The sequence below is a fragment of the Primulina tabacum genome, chromosome 15 (assembly GCF_025594145.1).
Source record: "Primulina tabacum isolate GXHZ01 chromosome 15, ASM2559414v2, whole genome shotgun sequence".
Classification (NCBI taxonomy): Eukaryota; Viridiplantae; Streptophyta; class Magnoliopsida; order Lamiales; family Gesneriaceae; genus Primulina; species Primulina tabacum.
Window position 1 is genome coordinate 29280943 of NC_134564.1, and position 20592 is coordinate 29301534.

Here is a 20592-nt window from a genome sequence, read left to right on the forward strand (position 1 = left end):
GTTCCACACGTTCTCATTGGAATGAGGTTGCTCGTCTGTCGTTTCAACACGAGATTTTTCGGCTGTCGTCTCAAGACGAGGTTGTTCGGCTCTCATCTCAGGACGGGGTTGTTCCTCCCTCGTCTCAACATGAGATTGTTTGGGTCCCATCTGAGGACGCGACGATGCTGAGTTAGCTCTTCTGTTCTCTCTCCTGCCTACCATCTCTACGCCTCAACTCAAAATTCCCACAGACGGCGCCAAGTGATGCTCATGGAAAATTTAGGATCCGCTTCCACCAAGTGTCACTAGTCCAGATGCAGGTTTCGAAATTGCCCTGAGCCTGAAATCATGAATAAGATCGTTAGAAGGGGGCGGGAGGGTGTCCCGGCGTAGCCTCTCCGACGCTCAAGTCAGAGACTGATGATATATGAGGGGAGCAGCTAAGAATGCTGCTGAAAACAATATAGTGAGTATCATATCATATGCTCAAACCTGGTATTTATAGGAGAATACCTGGGTCCTTGATGGATATATCTTCCATTTGGGCTAGAGATGGGCCAAGGGTAATAGGCTCATCCATGGGTATCACATCATATCATGATATAAATACTGAGTATGCATGATACACACACTAAATATGATAGCTTTGTCGATATGTTCATGGGTAATTATGAGGATGCCCGAACTCCAGAAAGGGAGGAAAAACACTATAAAATAATTCTTAAGCAAATGATATAAGCCTTTCATCTATTCGGGAATTTAAATACATTATTTCATTCTTGTAGCATTTGTGCTTCCCGGTGATGTGCAACATATTTTTGCTGTGAAGCTGGCTCTCTACTAGCACGAATCTCTCATCATCATGATGTTTATCGAATATTAAAACTATTAAAAATCGAGCTAATTAAATGATTTAGTAAACAAGTCTTTTTTAGATGATATTTTTCTTGAATTTATATAAGATACGATGACGATTATTGAATGTGATAAATCATGTGAAGTCCAAGATATCGAGTGATTCAAATTTATAGCATGTATAAAATTTTTTGCAAATGATGTTTTGACATTCAATTGAACCAAAGTAACGCTTGGTCAACCATGGGGCCAAGAATTGGATTTTATGTCAAGACATTTCATGAAAATTTTAATATGTTCTAAGAAAAATTGGAGTAGTTTTTGTGAGCAGAAAAATTTATTTTATTGGGAAAATATATAAAATGAAAATAAAATAAAATTTAAAAACCAAAAGGTATCCAATTTCATTCATCATTGTGCAGAGTTTGGTGGTCTATTTGCTGCATTGCTATCCTAAGACAATGGAGGTGTCATCGGTGCTTGGAAATGGCTATCAATCAGTGCTATGTCTCCCGAAAACCCGACCCATCAAGAATTCTCCACCCGTAACCGCCTTAGCAGTGGTGCCTCCGCCGCGGCGGACAGCCTCGACCTCAACTAGCACTGGGAAACAAGGCGAAGTTAGAACCCAGCCCACGAATTCTTCCACACGTTTTTCTGGGAATCATTCGGCTTCTTATAAAATCAGACAATCCGCAATTCTTGAGGTTCTACAGACTTCTGATTTGGCACCTGCTCTTTTGAGGTTTGTTTGACTCAGTTTCTGTACAATGTGAAGCTATCTTACATTGTGTTTTGAACTTAATTGTGTGGTATTTTGTGCCAATACTTGTTATGTTTGTCTTTTCGATTGGACTAAGAGATAACAGTTTCAATTTTAGTGGTACTGTTCTCCTCCTCCGGGAGCTCGAGCGTTAGCCAAATATATTTCTAATTCCGTGTTATCAAATCATTAGATTACTAGCTCGAATCCTGCAATCCCTTTTCGTTTTGGGTATAAATTCGGTGGCCAGGCTTGCTATTGTTGGATTACTTTCCGAGAGTTTGCGTTTCTTTCCATTTGGTTATGAATTTTCTCGGTTGTTTTCTTGGGGGAATAGAGTTTAAATTTCATTTTACAGTCTTGTTAACGTATCTGCCTTAGTGCTAATCATCAACAAGCATGATGACATATTGTTTCGTATGCTGATGAGCTAACTATTGGGTTTATTGAGATTTTATACTCTCTTCATTACTTTACTGAAGGTTTGAAGTATCTGTAATATGTGGCTAGTACGTTGGAGTCATTTGCTTGGTTGGGGCATCAAATAAGTTGAAATTTTATTTCCTGCTGACCTGGAGGGTGGCTAAAGCTTCTTTGCAAAAATGATTAGATCTACTTTTTTTTTCTTGCGTACAGCAGTTCGAGAAAGGAGAAAATGATAAAATCTGAGATGAGCAATATGTTCATTGTGTAAAATCTTTTCTCACAGAATACAATTAAGACCATTCCTATTTATAGATCACTATTACTATATAAAATTGACAGATATATTAAATCTTGTTAGGTTGTTATAACAAGCGAATATTCCTTTTATGAAGGAGAAAACTTTATCTATAAATTCTTGTTCAGAAACTCTCGAATCTTCATGAGTTTGGGCTGAAGTATTCCTATGTTTGTCATGGGTTTGAGCTAGACATGTATTAACCATTTGGGCTGGAACATATCTACATTTGTCATGGGCTTGTTCCTTAACTTTCCCCCTCAAGCTGAGTGGGGTTTTAGAGATCACGCTGAGCTTGCCGCGGAATAGATTAAACGTAATTGCTGATAATGGTTTTCTCAAGACATCCGCTGTTTGATCATAGGACGTAACGAATTGAACACTTGAGCAATTTGGAAGCAACCTTCTCACGTACAAAATTGATATCTAACTCCAGATGTTTAGTTTTAGCATGAAGGATAGGATTTGCACTTAAAGCAATTGTACTGACATCATCACACCACAGTATAGGAGTGCCCTAACAACAAAAGCGAGTTCTGTTAAAAGAGATTGAATCCATGACAATTCTGAAGTTGCATTTTCAAGAATACCATACTCCGCCTCCGTACTAGATCTCGAAACCACAGATTTCTTTTTAGAACTCCATGAGATTGGAGAGTACGGTTACTAGCCACGGGAGACTCCTTTCACTTTTCCAAAGAACCAGCAGAACCCGGAAGTAGACCTCCGATCATTTGGATCGTGCCCCCAATCCGGCATCACAATAATCATGAACAGAGAGATTGGACGTTGCTGTCAAACTAATGCCAAAGTCCATGGTGCCATTAAGATACCGGAGAACTCTCTTAACTGCCTTCTAATGAGTAAGAAGAGGAGTTTGCATAGACTGTCATACTCGATTGACACTGTATGCTATATCCGGTCTTGTAATGGTTAGATACTGTATAGCTCCTATGGTGCTTCTGTAAATGTAACATCCTCAAAAGGATCTCCATCTTTGAAAGAAAGTTTCACACCTGTGGACATCGGCGTTGGCATTTTTATTTTTATCAGGAAATCCTTGACATATTTGGTCATCGTGAGAAGTAGTGAGTGAGCAGATGACTTGCGAACTTCAATTCCCACAAAATATGACAAGTCTCCAAGATTCTTATGAGAAAATTGCTTGTCCGGATAACAAATAATCTGCTCAATCTAAGCTTGATCATTGCCTGTGATCAAACCACGCTCAAGGGGCTTGTTTAAGCCCATAAATTGCTTTATCCATCTTGCAAACTAAAGGAGTAGCACCATCTTGAACCTCATATCCCATATATCCCATAGGTTGTTGCGTATACACAGTTTCTGTTAAAGAACCATTCAAAAAAGCGATATTAACATCAAGTTGCTGAATAATCTATCCTTTAGAAACAATAATAGTTACAACCATAGGAATAGTCGTTGGTTTAACAATCGGACTAAACTTTTCAGTGTAATCCAATCCCGGTGTTTGCGTTTACTCTTTAGCCTCAAGTCTCGCTTTACGTCATGCAACCCATCAGGAATTATTTTTTGTTTATAAACACATCTACTCCCAATTATTGGCGTAGCAGAAGGAAGTGGAACTAACGAATATGATTTTTCATCAGCGCACTATATTCAGAATCCATAGCCTTAACCCAATCTGGACTTTTCTTTTCGTCCAAAACTGTCTGTGGTTCTGAAATGGTGGAGAATAGAGTACCAAGAACCTTGGGTTTATAAACTCCAGCTTTAGATCTAGTAACCATAGGATGGTTATTCACAGGGAACAAGGCCGATCTCTCCTATTCAGTTGGACCAGCAGAATTAGATGAGGTAGTATGAGAGGCTGGTCTTAAACTTGAAGACCAAGACTAGATGGGACAGCTGTAGAAGGAACATAGTTTGAGGTTGCGGAACGGATGGATCTAATAGAAGATTGTGAGTCAGAGGAAAGAGATCGAAGATAAAGTGGAGAAGAAGAGAGACACTGAGTTTGTGAACTCTCAGAATTTTCTAAAGTACTTTGAGCAAACAAAATGATGTTTCATCAAATCTAACATGCCTTGAAATAAATATGTGACCATCTCGACTAAGACACTTGTATCCTTTATGCTTATAACTGTAACCAAGAAAAGTGCAGGGTGTTGATCTGAATTTAAGTTTATGGTGATTATACAGTCATAAGCAAGGAAAACACAAACACCCAAAGATTCGAAGGAAACAATAATCGACATTTTTATTATATATTTTAGTATGAGGTATTTCACCTGAAAGAGCTGAAGTGGGGAGTCTATTAATGAGAAACACAACAGTTAAGAAAGCATCATCCCAAAATCGAAGAGGCGTGGAAGCATGAGCTAATAGAATAAGACCAGTTTCTACAATGTGGTGATGCTTTTGTTCTACAACCCCATTTTGTTGAGGTGTATACGGACAAGAAACGTGATGATTTTGGAGAAATGGTGTTAAAGATCTGAATCCCCCCTCCCCAATCAATTTGTAACGCGGTTATTTTTGTGTTAAACTGAACTTCAACTTGAGTGTTAAATAATTGAAATACTCGACTTACTTCAAGTTTAAGAAGATAAATCCAAATAAAACGAGTGTAGGCATCAACAAAGCTAACATAATAACGATAACTATTTCAATATGTTGTATGTGAGGGTCCCCATATGTCTGCATAAACTAATTCAAAAGGTGTAGAAAAAGATGTGTGAAACAAATCAGAAGAAATTTGAAGACTTATTCCCAGGTGAACAAAACACAAATTGAAAATTTCATTTTTAGAAAAAGGAACATTACACTGAGACAAAATTTGTTTTAACAGTGGAAATTGTAGGGTGGCCTAACATAAGAGGCCATTGTTTTAGGGAATGAGAAGTGTCTTCGATTTGTGGGCAGTGTGTTTCCGAGCTACTGGAATTTCTCGAAGAGCAAGAACCAGCATGAAAACAAGTGGCTGGATCTTCATGAAACGGCAGAGGCTGACCGAGATTGAATTTATACAGATCCTTATGCAAACTCCCTCGAAGAAGCATCGTGAGTGGCTTGATCCTTCACAAGGCAAAAAGTAAAATGAAATTCAAAGAAAACATTATTGTCACGAGCTAACGTGCTGACTAACACTAATGAGATTTTTGATGATTTGTGGGACTCGTAAAAGATTTTTGAGAATAAAAGATCTAGATGAAGAGGACCAAAAATTCAAGTGTCTTGGGTGAGAGATGAACAGACCTGCTCCGTTTCCAATGTGAATTGTACCATTACCCTAGTAGTATGAGACAAGAAAGAGATTTGTTAAGATCAAACGCTCACCACTGGGCCAAAAGTTATAGCTATTAGCTAAGGTGCAATTTTATTTCCTTATACTTGTGACAACGCAGAGTGAATCTATACTCGGGTGCTAACGGATCGGGCTGTTAGGCTTATGAGTCCGGGGAGTTGTGTGTTTATCTGCTGGTGTTGTCTCATATCTCTTAGAGATCAGTCTTACCCTTTTCCTACCGTTGGCTCTGTTCCCAGCAGATAGTATTACCCGTTAAGATCTAGTGTCAATCTTTTATGGCTCACTTAGTCAACCAGGTCAAGCGGCGCAACGTCAGCATCTTGACGCATGTGAATTTCCCAGGAGGTCACCCATCCCAATACTACTTTCATTCATGCACGCTTAACCCAACAAAATTGCTCAAGACATTTGTAACATGGTGCGAGGCTCCCGAGTCCAGAAACCACCAATCATCCATTGGTGGTTCACATGTCGAAGAAGCTGTAGCGGCAAATGGAGACCGCTGTCTATCATTATGCAAGCTTTGGGGATCATGAGAAGGAGGACCTCTAGATGATCGACGATAGAGAACAAAATCCACATCAAACCGATAGTAGCATTTTTCAGCAATATGCCTAGAAATACCACATATTTGACACACCGGGCGACCAGAATTGGGATTCCGACCTCGACAACCTCCTCGAGTGTTCTTGCCACGTCCACGACCTCGAGGGGAAAAACCAGAATTCGGAGGATGAAACTGAGGTTTCTTTGGTGGTTGAAACACACTAGCATTGACAGAAGAAGATGATGTATCAACAACAGGGGAATATGATTCGATCCTCCCTTCATGAGCTAATAGAAGTGTAGCAACATCGGACATGGCGAGAGATTCCACTTTAGAGGTAACATGGACAACAACAGAGTCATACTCAAGTCTAATTACTCCAAGTACATGAAGAATCTGATCATCTTCAGAAAGAGGGTGACCACATGCTGCCAGAATATCAATGTAATGCTTCATTTTACCCCAATAATCTTTCATGGAGAGATTACCCTTTTTCAATGTTTGCAAGCTGTAGTTTATATTGCATCACCTTGGCTTTAGATCAAGAGGCTAAAAGACTCGACACCCTTAACCATAAATGAGTGGAAGTTAAACAACCGATCCATCTGCCTTTGAACACCTTCAGACATGAAGGCTAAAAGGAAAGAAAATAAAAGCTGATCTTGGTGTCACCAAGTGATAAAGTTTGAATTGAACATCTCTGCCCCTTTATCATCGATGAGAACTTGGGGAGGAACGGGAGGATTAGCAAGAATAAACAGCTTGAGACCCAACCCACGAATACAAGAATGGACTTGCAAATACCATAGGAGATAGTTGTCGTCGGTGAGTTTGACTGAGTTGATTTGGTTTGCAAGGTTGATAATTGGGACGTTGTTGCCGCCGGTGGACTGTGCGTGGGTGACCGATTCACCAGAGGATGTGGCTTCCGCCATCTGCTCTCTGATACCAAGTTAAAGGAGAAAATGATAAAATCGGAAATGAGCAATATATTCATTGCATAAAATGTTTTCTCACGTAATACAATTAAGATCATTCCTATTTATAGATCATTATCACTAATATAAAATTGAAAGACCTAATAAATCTTGTTAGGTAGTTATAACAAGCAAATATTGCTTTTAGGAAGGAGAAAACTTTATCCACTAAATTCTTGTTCTGAAACTCTCGCATCTTCATGAGTTTGGGCTAAAGTATTTCTACCTTTGTCATGGGCCGGAGCTAGACATGTATTAACCATTTGGGCTGGAACATATCTACATTTGTCATGGGCTTGTTCTTTAACTATAGGAAAACATTGAATTTTGTACTCAATAATTTAATGTTGTTTCGTGATGGAGCTTGCGCGTTCAATATTTACTTTACCAAGGATTATTCTCACAAAGATAACATGTCCTATGCCCACTTAAATGGTGTACTCTCATGTATAAATAGATGAAGGCTTTTGAATTCACAGAGTTTGCATATCCATGTCCCATTGAATGAAATTTTGATCTTTACATGGAGAGATAACATCAGTTTCTGTACAGATTAGGAGAAGTGTTGAAAGCACAAGACCTGAATGTTGTTTTGCGTCATTTTGGGGAGCTAAAGAGATGGAAGGATCTTTCTCAGGTCTCATGGAGTAATATAAGATAATCTATTTGTTTAGTTTCGTATATTTTGAGATGTTGGCTGAACTGAATCGCATAGTTTGCCCCATGCTTTTCGTGCAAGGCACACATAATTCTCTCAAGATCACTTAGACTGTTACATGTTTCCTGTCCCCATTTCTTTTCTTGTTTTGACCTGAATCACATAGGTTTGACCCATGCTTTTCACGTAAGGTGCATCGATAATCTTCTCTCAAGATTACGTGCGACACTCAAATATTTACAGTTCCCATTTACTCTCTAAACATAGTTTTGATACTATTAAAAGTACATGATAAAAAAATCATCCCTGCATCTTTTAGATAAAAGAATTTTGAAAATTTCAGTTCAAGCAATGTTGAAATTGGAAACTATGTTGGTATTAAGAATAGAAATTTGATATGAACATAGATGATTAATTTGTGCTTAAAATTAACCCATCTAGAAGTAAAAAAAGTCTCGTTTTTGTATGGAAACTGTTTTGACAATACCCATTTCAGAAGTGAAAGAGATTAAAAACTTTTATAAATTAAGTACAATAATCCTTGGAGTACATCCATCTTTTATACTTTCAGAATACAAATCAAAATTCCATGATTTTGGTTATAATCAATCTATATCTATTTACAATCCTACCAAATATAAAGGATTTGATCTAATCTAATTTAAATATTTCTTCACTCCCCCTCAAGCTAAACTATAGATGTTTATGAGGGCAAGCTTGCTATGTCAGTCCTTCGGTGAGTAAATTTGCTGGTTGTTGGGAAGTGGGGACATATTCAATGTCAACTATGCCTTCTTTTATTTTCTTTAATAAAGTGTCGGTCTATTTCAACATATTTAGTTTGATCACGATGAACTGGATTGCAACCTATGACATCCATCTTTTATACTTTCAGAATACAAATCAAAATTCCATGATTTTGGTTATAAAAATCAATCTATGTCTATTTACAATCCTACCAAATATAAGGGATTTGATCTAATCTAATTTAAATATTTTTTCATTCCCCTTCAAGCTAAACTATAGTTATGAGGGCAAGCTTGCTCTGTCAGTCCTTCGGTGAGTAAATCTGCTGGTTGTTGGGAAGTAGGGACATATTCTATGTCAACTATGCTTCCTTTATATTTTCTTTAATAAAGTGTCGGTCTATTTCAACATGTTTAGTTTGATCACGATGAACTGGATTGCAACCTATCGTGATAGCATACTTGTTATCACATTAGAGTTGCATAGGATTTTCAAATCCTATCGTTAACTATCCCATTATTCTCTCAATCCAAATAAGCTCACATATTCCATGAGCCATGGCCCTGTACTCTGCTTCCGCACTACTTCTAGCCACAACAGACTGCTTCTTACTAAGCCATGTGACCAAATTTCCCCATAACATTGTACAATATCCAGATGTTGATTTTCAGTCATCAATTCAACCAGCCCAATCTACATCTGTAAATCCTTTAAACTCTTATCATTGGTCTTAGCAAGGAATAACCCCTTTCCTGGTGATTGCTTCAAGTATTTCAGAATGCGGTACACAACACTAAGATGGCCCTGACATGGAGAATGCATGTATTGGCTGACCAAATTGACTGCAAATACGATATCTGGCCTTGTCTGTGAAAAGTAGATAAGTCTTCTAACAAGACGTTGATAACTCCCTTGTTAACCGATCCTTTTTCAAACATGTTTTCTTTGTCACCTAGTTCGTTCAAGGTCTTGCTTGGTTTACATCCCAGCATCCCTGTTTTTCAAAGAGATCCAAGGTGTATTTTCTTTGAGAAACTGAAATTTGTTTTTTACTTCTCGCAATCTCCACCCCAAGAAATATTTCAATGCTCTGAGGTCCTTGACTTAAAATTCTTTTGCCATCATTGACTTTATTTTTTTCATTTCCTCACTATCATCTCCAGTGATGATAATATCGACATAAATTATGGCAATAGTGATTTTTCCGACTTTAGAATGTCTTACAAACAATGTATGATCCGCTTCTCCCTTTTTGTGGCCAAACTTCTCGACAGTCTTCGAAAACCTATCAATCCACGCTCGAGGAGATTGTTTTAAGCCATGAAGAGATTTGTTAAGTTTACAAACAGTTTCATAGCTTCAAATCTAGGAGGTTGACACATATAAACTTCTTCTTCCAACTCCCCGTTCAAAAAGGAATTTTTAATATCAAATTGATGTAAAGGCCAATCAAGGTTAACAACCAATGAGAGATTCGAAAATTATTAACTTTAGCAACAGGAGCAAACATAGTCAATCCCAAATGTTTTGTGTGAAGCCTTTTTACCACTATGCGAGCTTTATATCTTTCCACTGAACCATCCGCCTTGTATTTAACAGTGAAGACCCATTTACACCCTCTGTGCTTTTACCTTGTGGTAACTTCACAAAGTTCCACGTTTTGTTTTCTCAAGAGCGTTCATCTCTTCAAGGATGGCAGCTTTCCCTTCCGGAATAATCATGGCCTCCTTAACAGTCTTGGGAATAAACATGCTAGATAGGTTTGATGTAAAGGCACAAAATGAGAGTGATAGTTTTGAATACGAGACAAACTGAGAGACGGGATGTTGAGCGCAGATCGAACATCTTTCCTAAGAGCTATTGGGATATCAGAATCAAGCATAGAACAATGTGTACTTGATTTGTTTAGTGGCTCCACCATCGGTTCATCTGTTTGGCAATGAGGAGAGTTCACTACCTCCTTTCCAATTTGTGGCCTTTTCGTTCGAGAGTAGACTTGAAATTCTTGTTGTTTAGGCATATGTTCTTTATCGGTTTCCAATCTTGAAAGGCTGTTATTGTTTGAAGTAGGGCTGGAAAGGTTGCTGCCCAGATATGGAGTGACATGTTAAGGCTCAGTAGGTAAGGGCACGCTCACATTGTTCCAGAAGCTAGATTCATTTGTTTTATCCCCCTGAATCGAAGCTGATCAGAAGTAAGGAGTGTCTTCAAAGAATGTGACATCAGAGGAGACAGAAGATTTTGTTTTGAGGACAAAAAAAAAACTTATAACCCTTATGAGTTGGAGAATACCCAACAAACAGTCTTGACAGCTCTAGGATCCAGTTTACTACGTTGGCGCTCATGAACATGGACAAAAGCTGTGCCCCCAAAGGTTTTCATGGGAAGAGTATGGGGTTTGAAGAATGGATACTGCATTTGGAGAATACACTGGTTTTTTGAAGTTGAGAGGCCACTTGGCAAATGATTGATGAGATTTGCAGAAGTTAATATGGCATCTCCCCAAAAATATTTTGGAACATTCATAGTAAACATAAGAGCCCGTGACTTCTAACAAGTATCTATTATTTCGCTCCGAAACCCCATTTTGTTGGGATGTATCAACACATGAACTTTGGTGAATAATACCATGTTCATTTAAATATTCTCCATGACAAAATTGAAATATTTCCTCCCATTGCTTGTGAGTAATATTTGAATTTGGGTTTGAAATTGGGTTCGGATCATTTTATTAAAGGTTTTGAACATGTAGCTAGTTTCTCATTTATCGTGAAGAAAATGCACCCAAGTCACCCGAGCGCGATCATCTATATCGGAATTTTTTAGGGTCCCCATGTATCACTGTGTATTAAGGAGAAGGGGTGGATGGTTCATGTGGGATTGGATGGAACGATATGCGAGTGTGTTTAGCAAATTGACACATTTCACAACTAAACGAAGCAGACTTTTATTGCCAAATAATGAGGGAAATAAGATAAATTTGGATGGCCAATCCTCCAATGCCACAACATTATTTTTTGATCACTAGACACTGATAAAGACACATTACTAGACACAAGTTGAAGTCGATTTCTGTTAGAATCAAGCCTTGAAGTGGTAAATGCCATCATGAACTGTAGCATTGCCAATTGTCTTCCCCAATAGCAGGTCCTGAAATTGACATGAAGAGGGCAGAAATTTAGAAACTCAATTATTATGAACTCGGAAAGACCTTAACTCACTTCAACAAGGACCTATTTGTTCAGGGAGAAAAAAGAGCAAACATCTAATCTTTCTTCTTCAGTGCCAGGTAAAAAGGAAAAGAGCTAGCAATAAGAGCAGAGCTGGGGATGAATCTTTACCGACTACCTTTTGAATAACTTGGATAACATCTTTATCCGACTTTTAGTTTTGACTTTTGAAAGCCAATTGTTTTAGATTGCATTTTAACGTAGGAACATGAAAAACTGCAAGAAGGACAATGGTTGAAGATAGTTTAATGTTACCAATTCCAGCAATCTGTGTCACAGCCCCCATCAGCGAGGACAACATTGATAGGATGAGTACGAGGAATATAGGTAGAAACATGTTTAAACGACCTGTAATGTGGTCAGAAGCCCCTGAATCGATTATCCAAGGGTCCAAAGCAGAAGATTTTTGAACTGAAAAAATTGTACTAGATTGTGCTATCAAACATTATGGGGATGGACTGGGACAGCGAGGTTACCAAAGAATGATTCAAGAACTTGCAGATTTGTTCAAGTTGTTGCTGGGTCAGAGTTACTGAAATGGAACCAGATTTCCCTGTTGCAGATTGAATTTGATAAACTTGGCCATCCTTTTTCTTCTTCAGCTGCCAATTTGGTGGTTTGCCATGAAGTTCCAGCACTTATCCTGTGTGTGACCGGGATAATGACAGTACTCACAAATGGGGCGGTTGGAAGGCTTTGAATCAATGTGAGATTTCGCAGAGGACGGGTGGGCAGAACCTTCAGGGACATTGGGAAGCACCGGAATTGCATTAGGAAGCGTTACTTTCCGGCGAACTTCCTCTCGTCTAACTTCTACAAAAGCATCTTCCGGCGATGGGAAAGGATCCCACGCCACCACGCGACCACACACCCATCCAAATCGCGATTGAGACCCTCAAGAAAATCAAAGATCCTAGATGTTTCCACAGTTCAACACTGCATGTAACACAGACATGGTCTTCTTCAAAGAACAGATCAAGTTCTTGCCAGAGTTCTTGCAAATCTGAAAAATATTGAGTGACAGATTTCGATCCTTGCTTCATCTCCTTTAGGTTGGACCAAATTTCAACATCTGGGAAGCATTACCCAGATTTGAATGCGTAATTCAGGCCGCATCCCACACATCTTTAGCTGCCTTAAACCTGAGGTAACGATGACTTATCTGGGACTCCATTGAATTAACGAGCCTTGCGAGAACTAAAGAATTCTCCACCAACTACGATTTATACGACTGGTCAGTGGACTTCGGGGTGGGCAATTCGCCGGTTAAATAGCCCGACTTGCCGCGGGCACAATTACAATTTTTACCAACTGAGCCCATTGGAGATAGTTGTGGTCATTGAGTTTGTGACTGTTATTGGACAGAGAGGAGTCGACACTAGTAAAGAGCGTGACGGAAGAAGGATTTTTGGCTGCCAAGGATGGGCTTGAGACACCACAATTGGTCAATGAGCTGGAATCACTGTTGGTCATTTTTTTCTTCGAAGGAAAAACCCTTCGTCTCATGATACCATGTAAAGGAGAATAAAAATTTTATAGATTCAGTATAATAATCCTTGGAGTACATCTATTTTTTATACTTTCAGAATACAAGTAAAAATCATTTGATTTTGGATATAAGAATCAATCTATATCTATTCACAATCCTACAAATTATAAAAAAAATCGATCTAATTTAATCTAAATATTTATTCAAGAAGTATTATCAAATAACCAGTTGTAAGTATTGCTTATCGTGGGTTGATGTCACATATCTATTCATATTCATTAATGATTGCAATTACATGTTAATATTCCATGAAGAACATTAACTTAACTTATAGTTATACGACAAAATGTAAATTTAGTAATATGCATTGAGCTGTGACATTTTTAATCTCGTATATTTTATTGCTTAATTATAGTCGTATAACTAGGGCTGTAAATGAATAGAGTTGGTTCGCGAACTTTTCTAGCCGAATCGATAAATATTTGATCTGTATTCGAATTTATCGAACTCAAGCTGAACTCGAACATGTTCGAACTTTTTCTCAAGCATAACTCGAGCCAAAATTATTTTGTTTGATAGTTCGTGAGTCTTAATATTTTATTAATATAATATAATTATATATTAAATATATATACATTTCTAGTTTTTCGGACGTTTCGAGCTTTCAAACATTATTTTCGAACCTTTTCATTCAAACAATAGTTCAAATAGCTCGCGAGTAGGTTCGAAGATTTCAAACCGAACTCGAACTTCCTTTCGAGCTGAACTCGAGCAAAAAAATTGAAAAATTTTGAGCTTCGAATCGAGCTCGAACTCAAATATACTTATTTCGATCCAAATTCGAACCCTAAATTTTTACTAATATCCGGTTTGATTCGGTTCGTTTACACCCCTACCTACGACTACAAGGTTTCGTTGATCAATTTTAGTCATTTTTCTCAAAATTATATAATTAAATGACTAATATTGTTGTTAAATTTTTATAGTTACATTGTTAAAAATACGTGCATGTCACGGTGAATTTTTAATTGACTCAAAAAAAATATAGGACTAAAAAAGTCACAATTCAATACATACATACATGACTAAAATTGACATTTTGCCTATAAAAATTTAGGTTTCAAACGAAAATTTTAAGATCCATGCCGACATTTAGTATTGTCCTCCGAGATAATGTGGAGTTTGTATATATAACTCAAAGCTTAAAGAACAAGTGTTGTGATTGGGTTCAGCGATTGGGAACATAAGTATTTTTCAAGTAAAAAGTCGTAATCTGTATGTCTGTAGGTGAAATAATTTTTTACACATCTTGATCATTGATTTCTTAATTGCTTTAGAAAATAACATTAGAATAAGACAGATTTAAGAGTCTCCAAATTCTAATTTAGTTTCCATGTTTGTGCTTTGCTTTATGCAACTATGCATGACCTATATTGCCTAGGGAATGAAATGACCATTCTGTTATTTTGGTATTTTAATCAGTTATTTGCATTTAATTTGGTATTTTATTTCTGCGCAGTTGTTTGATTGGATGCAGCAACATGGTAAAACCAACAGTGCATCTTACAGCAGTTATATAAAGTTTGTAGGGAGGGGTTCTAATTCCATGAAGGCCATTGAGATATACAGTAACATTAAAGATGAGACCATGAGAGGAAATGTCTCAGTTTGTAATTCCACTCTTTATTGTTTAATAAAGAGCGGCAAGATTGAGAGTAGCTTTAAGCTTTTTAATCAAATGAAGGGAGCTGGTTTGGTTCCTGATATTGTGACGTATAGTACGGTATGCACCTTATTCTCAGCTCAATCTGTTGGAATTCAAGTGGAGAAGTTTTGCAAATCGCATTTCCACGTATATTATCCACAACCTTCTCTCTTGTTGTGGATAATATATTATTCTTACCATGTATGTGTAGTTCCGCAGCTCCTTTGAATTTGTGAACTGTGAAATGCGCTGATTATTGAAATAACGTGATTGTATCACTGTTTTGACATAGAGGTGTCATTGTAATTTTACTGTATCTTTTTGGTGGGAGTGGCGGGATCATGTCAAGTTTTTGGAACTTTGACATCGAAGTATTAATATGTAATTTGATTACTATACTATTAAGAAGTATTAATTTTTTGGATAGATATGACTCAAAAGCAAAAAACATATAGGTAAAACCCAAATAGATAATGGCGCTAATTGAGCCGTAGATTATGAGCTTACTGATTCAAAACTCTCATGAGATCTCGTTGAGATTGATGGCCCCTTGAAGAAAATCTGCCTCTGTTCTGCTCTTATTTCTGTCCTTGTTTTGTGCAATTTCGTAATTTTTTCATTTAATCCAACGCGAACAATGTTTGCATCTTTAGCTACTTGTGGGATGCGCCAAAGTTAAAGGTGGTTACTCCAAGGCAATGGAATTGATTCAGGAAATTAAGTCTCAAGAGTTGCATATGGATATTGTAATGTATGGAACATTGTTGACAGTTTGTGCTTCAAACAATCTGCATGAAGAAGCAGAAAAATACTTTGAGGCGATGAAGAGTGAAGGTCATTCTCCCAATGTCTTCCATTACAGTTCTCTGCTCAATGCATATGCTGTTGATGGCAACTATAAGAAGGCCGATGAGTTGATTCACGAGATGAAATCTGCAGGATTGGAATTGAATAAAGTGAGTTTCTAAGTCCATCCTTGACCGTTAACAAAATCCTTTTCTATTTGTATGGGTTAATCACTTTAACATGCTGATTAGGATGTACAGAATAGATGGAACTTTATACAGTATGAATATGACATTTCATATTTGTAAGCTATACGGAAACCATGGTGAGGCCATTCTTATAAGAATGCTCGTACCTCAACTTCAATAAATGCGAGAAAGCGAACATCTACATTTTGTCAATTTTGCTGAAACTATGTTTGCTTCCCCTATTGCAGGTTATTTTATCAACACTGCTAAAAGTTTATGTTAAAGGAGGATTGTTTGAGAAATCAAGAAAACTACTGGATGAACTGCAAGCTCTAGGCTATGCTGAAGATGAGGTAATCATTCATTGACTTCACGAGTTTCCTTTATAATTTAAAATGATGACCCTTTGTCTCCATGTCTGTCTGAAATTTGTTTTCTGTATTTTGTTCTCCTGAATATGTACTTCACAAATGCCTTGTTAATTATCTGATAAGAGAACTTGACTCTACCAGCAAGGTTAAGAAGAGTTGACAAGAGGCACTTGAAAAATCATATGCATATAATGTTATGATCATTCTTGTTTTCTTTTACGCTAATCTAAACACACACACACATATATATATTTCCATTTTTTGGTCTCTAAATCAGTTAATGTGTATTTGGAACTTAAAAGTAAACTGAAGATAAAAGGCCTACAGTACCTGGAACAACTCCATATCAAATTAATGCCATCCACGTGTATTGACATGAAAATAATAATCATTTTAATTTAAAGGAAGTCTTTTATATATTTACCTCCTAAATTGACAATGCTATGGATGAAGTAAACTATCCAGAACCTTTCTTATCCTTTTTCTGTCAATTTCACTAAACTGATCTATATGGAGTTATGAGCTAAACTTTATATTCCTATCACACCATTTTTACTTTACTTTATGATAGGACTTTTGCTCAATACTTGTCTGTTACTACTTTCCAAAATATCTTCTATAGTTTTAGCAGGTGACCATCTTTAATCAAAACCCATTCTCTGCAGAGGCCATACTGTTTGCTGATTGATGGACTTGCAAAGTCTGGGCAACTGACGGAAGCCAAATTAATTTTTGATGAAATGAGGCAAAAGGAAGTGAAAAATGGTACTTTTTAAAAAAAATTATAGTCTTTAGCTGGAATCTTTTTGTTACAGGCGGTATATTGTCTGTATCCCGTTCTTAATAATCAGAAAGGTATTAAATCACATGTTATTTCTTTAGTATATAGATTACTTCTATATGTTTATTATGCAACTCCCGATGACTTTAAAACTGGTCGAAGAATACAATGTTTTGTGATACTTATACTCAGAAACCTCACTCAGTAATGCAGTACTTCTGAGTACTAATATCTCCTTGATTCTTTTGGTAATAAAAATACACATCTTTTTTTTTACTTAAGTGACACTGATTATATTTTTCGCTCAAAATATGCAGATGGTTACTCCTACAGTATTATGATTTCAGCGTTTTGCCGAAGTAGCCTGATTGAAGAAGCCAAGGAGTTGGCTCATGAATTTGAGGCCAAATATGACAAGTACGATGTGGTTATTTTGAACTCAATGCTCTGTGCCTATTGTAGGTCAGGGGAAATGAAGAATGTGATGAGCATAATGAAGAAAATGGATGAATCTGGAATTAGTCCCGATTGTATGACATTTCAAATTTTGATTAAATATTTCTGCAAGGAGAAGTTATATTTACTTGCCTACCGTACAATGGAAGACATGCACAAAAAAGGTCATCAACTAGATGAGGTAAGTCACGACTATTGTTGCTTGTTGGAGAGCTATCTTACATAAAAGTTCTTATATTTGGTTGAACAAATAGACAATTTGGAGTTACAAATTGATGCCTGATGATGCATGGCGTTTCCGAACCATATGCCTGGGTTTCTTACCGAGCTTTGCTTGATTGTTTTGTCGTCGTCTATGGAACCTATTGCAACCACAAATTAAGAAACTCTCTGCACAAACCCTAGCCAAATGCTAGTATTTCCCTAGCTAAGCTAGTCACAGCCCTAAAAACAAACAACAGAATGAATGTCCCCTCCCTTCTCCTCTCATTTATTCTTCTCCTTTTCTCCCCTTCCACGTGATCTGTAACTGCCTTTGGGCCTTCCTGACTTGGGCCTTTTTTTGTTAAATATCTAGGCCAAATAATAATTGGGTCCGTTCTGTGGTTAGCTGTTGTAGGAATAATAAATACCTTCCATATGTCTTCTTTTGGATGCTTGCTTCCAGTGCAGTGATAGGGTAACTCGAAGTTGACCTTCTATGATTTAAGGACCTAAAATCTATTGAATTTATTTTTATCAGGAACTGAACCTTGCATGTTCTTGGTATTTCTCAAATGTCTGGAGATTAACATGCTTCAATTTGAACAACAAAGCACTGAAACTATGCGAAACTTGCGCAACTATATTGCTGGGTTATTGTGAGACCATATGCTGCTAGCAACTGAATGCTAGTTTAATTTTGATGAACATGTTCTGTTTGTAAGGACGAGACATTAAACAAGCTATAAACTCAGTGAACATTACTAGTATCTTACAGGTTATTTTAGTGCAGGGCCTCTCCATTGCTTTGATCAATTGTCTTGGTAAAGTTGCTGCCCATTCAGAAGCATTCTCGGTGTACAATATGTTGAAATATAGTAAAAGGACAATAAACAAGGACCTCCATGAAAGAATTTTACACTCTCTACTTGCAGGAGGACTTCTGAAAGATGCATATGTAGTGGTCAAGGTATGTAATTATGTTGGGACAATCTTCAGAATATCACTTCATGTGGTTTTACATTTCTGAGCACTCCATATTTTCCAGGACAATGCAAAGCTGATTTCTCAGCATGCTATTAAGAAGTTTGCTACCTCATTTATGGATAAAGGCAATATAAACTTGGTGAATGATGTGATAAAGTCCTTGCACAGCAACGCTTGCAATATTGATCCGGTAAAATTTTGATTATTTATCAATATCATCCAATTTGGGTGTTTTTGTCTTGGATGTAGACTATTGTGAAACAAACAATTGGTCCTATTATCTTATGTGGTTGCAATCGATCTCTCTTGGGGGTTGACAATTTAAAAAATTTGAATCGCATTGCTAGTGCTAGTTATAGTTTATTTATTTTTTCTTTTTTTTTCTTGATGCAGCTAGTTATAGTTTCTGGCACAACAATCACTCTATTCTCATCATAGCTAAAATTACGCGTCTGATTATCATGGATTGTTGGGTAGTGCAAATATTGGGAAGATGATTGTTGGGGAGCTGCCTGCGGAATGGTTATTTATGTAATATAAAAATTGACACGTAGAGCTCGAACTACTACACAGTTTAAACATTTATATTGCAGCACCATTTTCAACTATAGCATTTTTTACAATAAAAAAGAAAAGTGTTTGGCCCTACATGAATCACTGTGCTTTTGCGTTTGGCTGCGTTTGTTGTATTTCAAGATTCTGGCTTTAGTTTCATTTCCTGTTTCAGGACATATTTCACATGGCCATTTCTCGTTACATTAAGCAATCTGAAAAGAAAGAGCTGCTTCTTCATTTGCTTCAGTGGATGCCTGGTCGAGGCTATGCTGTTGATTTGTCTGCAAGAAATTTGATCCTTGAGAATTCCCACTTGTTCGGGCGTCAATTTGTGACAGAATTAATGTGTAAGCATTATGCAGTGTTGAAAACAAATAAATCCCGCGAGGGGAAGGCCAAATAAACTAGAGCTCGTGGTGTCTCAGGTATGCAATTGTCCTTGGATTACATTTTCTTAAAGATAAAGTTGAGTTTGATGAAGGGCAGCCACTTTATCCAATTTCTTAAGCAATGACTTTGCCAATACTTCTCTTATTTAGCAAATAATCTAATGTTTTAGATATCCTAGCCGCCTCATACTAGTTGGACCTGTGTCCCAACAGATACAACTTGGAAAGTCCTCTCAAATTGGTTCGATGGATTGATTCATTTATGTTATGGTGGGGAAGGAATGACTACAAATTCTCAACTAGTTTCTCGTGATCAGAAAACCGATCTTTGCAGGCAGATGCTTTTAATATGGTTATGAAGAGTTCATGCGAAATCTGGACAAAAGGTACAACAATCACTAATATCTGCTCTAGTTGAGAAAGATGTACTATAGCGGTGGACACGATACTCGCCGATCCCGGTAATGAGCATCATATCTGGACAGAAACGGCATTCTGTCGACCACAAATTTTGCGTAGATGTGCCTTGTGAGTAATATCGAGAGGCATGTCAGTTTGGGACTAACTTTTTAGCTTCTTCTTACCTTGAAGAACAAACTTCATCATGAAAAGCCCGTTCAAGATCTTGAACTGCGGTGTTGGATGGATGATTCATGTAAATTGGTGACATTCGGTTGGACTTTAATGTAATTTTGAATTTTTGCTTATAAATTTCCAAAGTTGATACGATGGAGATAGAAGAGAAAAAAATAATAATGAAGCAATGTGATACTGGCATGAAAGGGTTATGCTTTGAATAGTTGATTCAAATATAAAATGATAATTTATGGAATAAAAAATTCGAATAAAAAGAAGGGAAGAATAAAGTTTTTAAAAAAATATATAACAAAGTCAAAATAAATATTTTATGGGAAT

At 37.1% G+C, this 20592-nt stretch overlaps 1 protein-coding gene across 3 annotated transcripts; it reads left to right on the top strand.

The window, feature by feature from the left end:
* Positions 1-1226: 1226 nt before the first annotated feature.
* On the top strand, positions 1227-20406 carry LOC142526389 (pentatricopeptide repeat-containing protein At1g10910, chloroplastic). 3 transcript variants are annotated; one of them, XM_075630750.1, is made up of 11 exons: positions 1227-1582; positions 7687-7771; positions 14778-15041; positions 15617-15919; positions 16186-16290; positions 16974-17073; positions 17407-17726; positions 18540-18716; positions 18795-18923; positions 19461-19713; positions 19848-20406. In XM_075630750.1, exons 1-10 carry the CDS (start codon positions 1299-1301, stop codon positions 19689-19691), a joined length of 1998 nt encoding a protein of 665 aa, XP_075486865.1. In that variant the 5' UTR covers positions 1227-1298; the 3' UTR covers positions 19692-19713; positions 19848-20406. The 3 variants fall into 3 exon arrangements, with proteins under 3 accessions (XP_075486865.1, XP_075486863.1, XP_075486866.1); XM_075630748.1 differs by having other exon boundaries at positions 1228-1582; positions 19891-20406; XM_075630751.1 differs by lacking the exon at positions 7687-7771 and having other exon boundaries at positions 1452-1582; positions 19891-20406.
* The last annotated feature ends 186 nt before the right edge of the window (positions 20407-20592 follow it).

Bases quoted from the DNA above. Each gene is read 5' to 3' on its own strand.
- LOC142526389 (XM_075630750.1), top strand. From the start codon at position 1,299: ATGGAGGTGTCATCGGTGCTTGGAAATGGCTATCAATCAGTGCTATGT. The intron at 1,583-7,686 runs GTTTGTTTGACT...GTTTCTGTACAG, and splicing joins TTGGCACCTGCTCTTTTGAG to ATTAGGAGAAGTGTTGAAAG. The intron at 15,042-15,616 runs GTATGCACCTTA...TTGCATCTTTAG, and splicing joins ATATTGTGACGTATAGTACG to CTACTTGTGGGATGCGCCAA.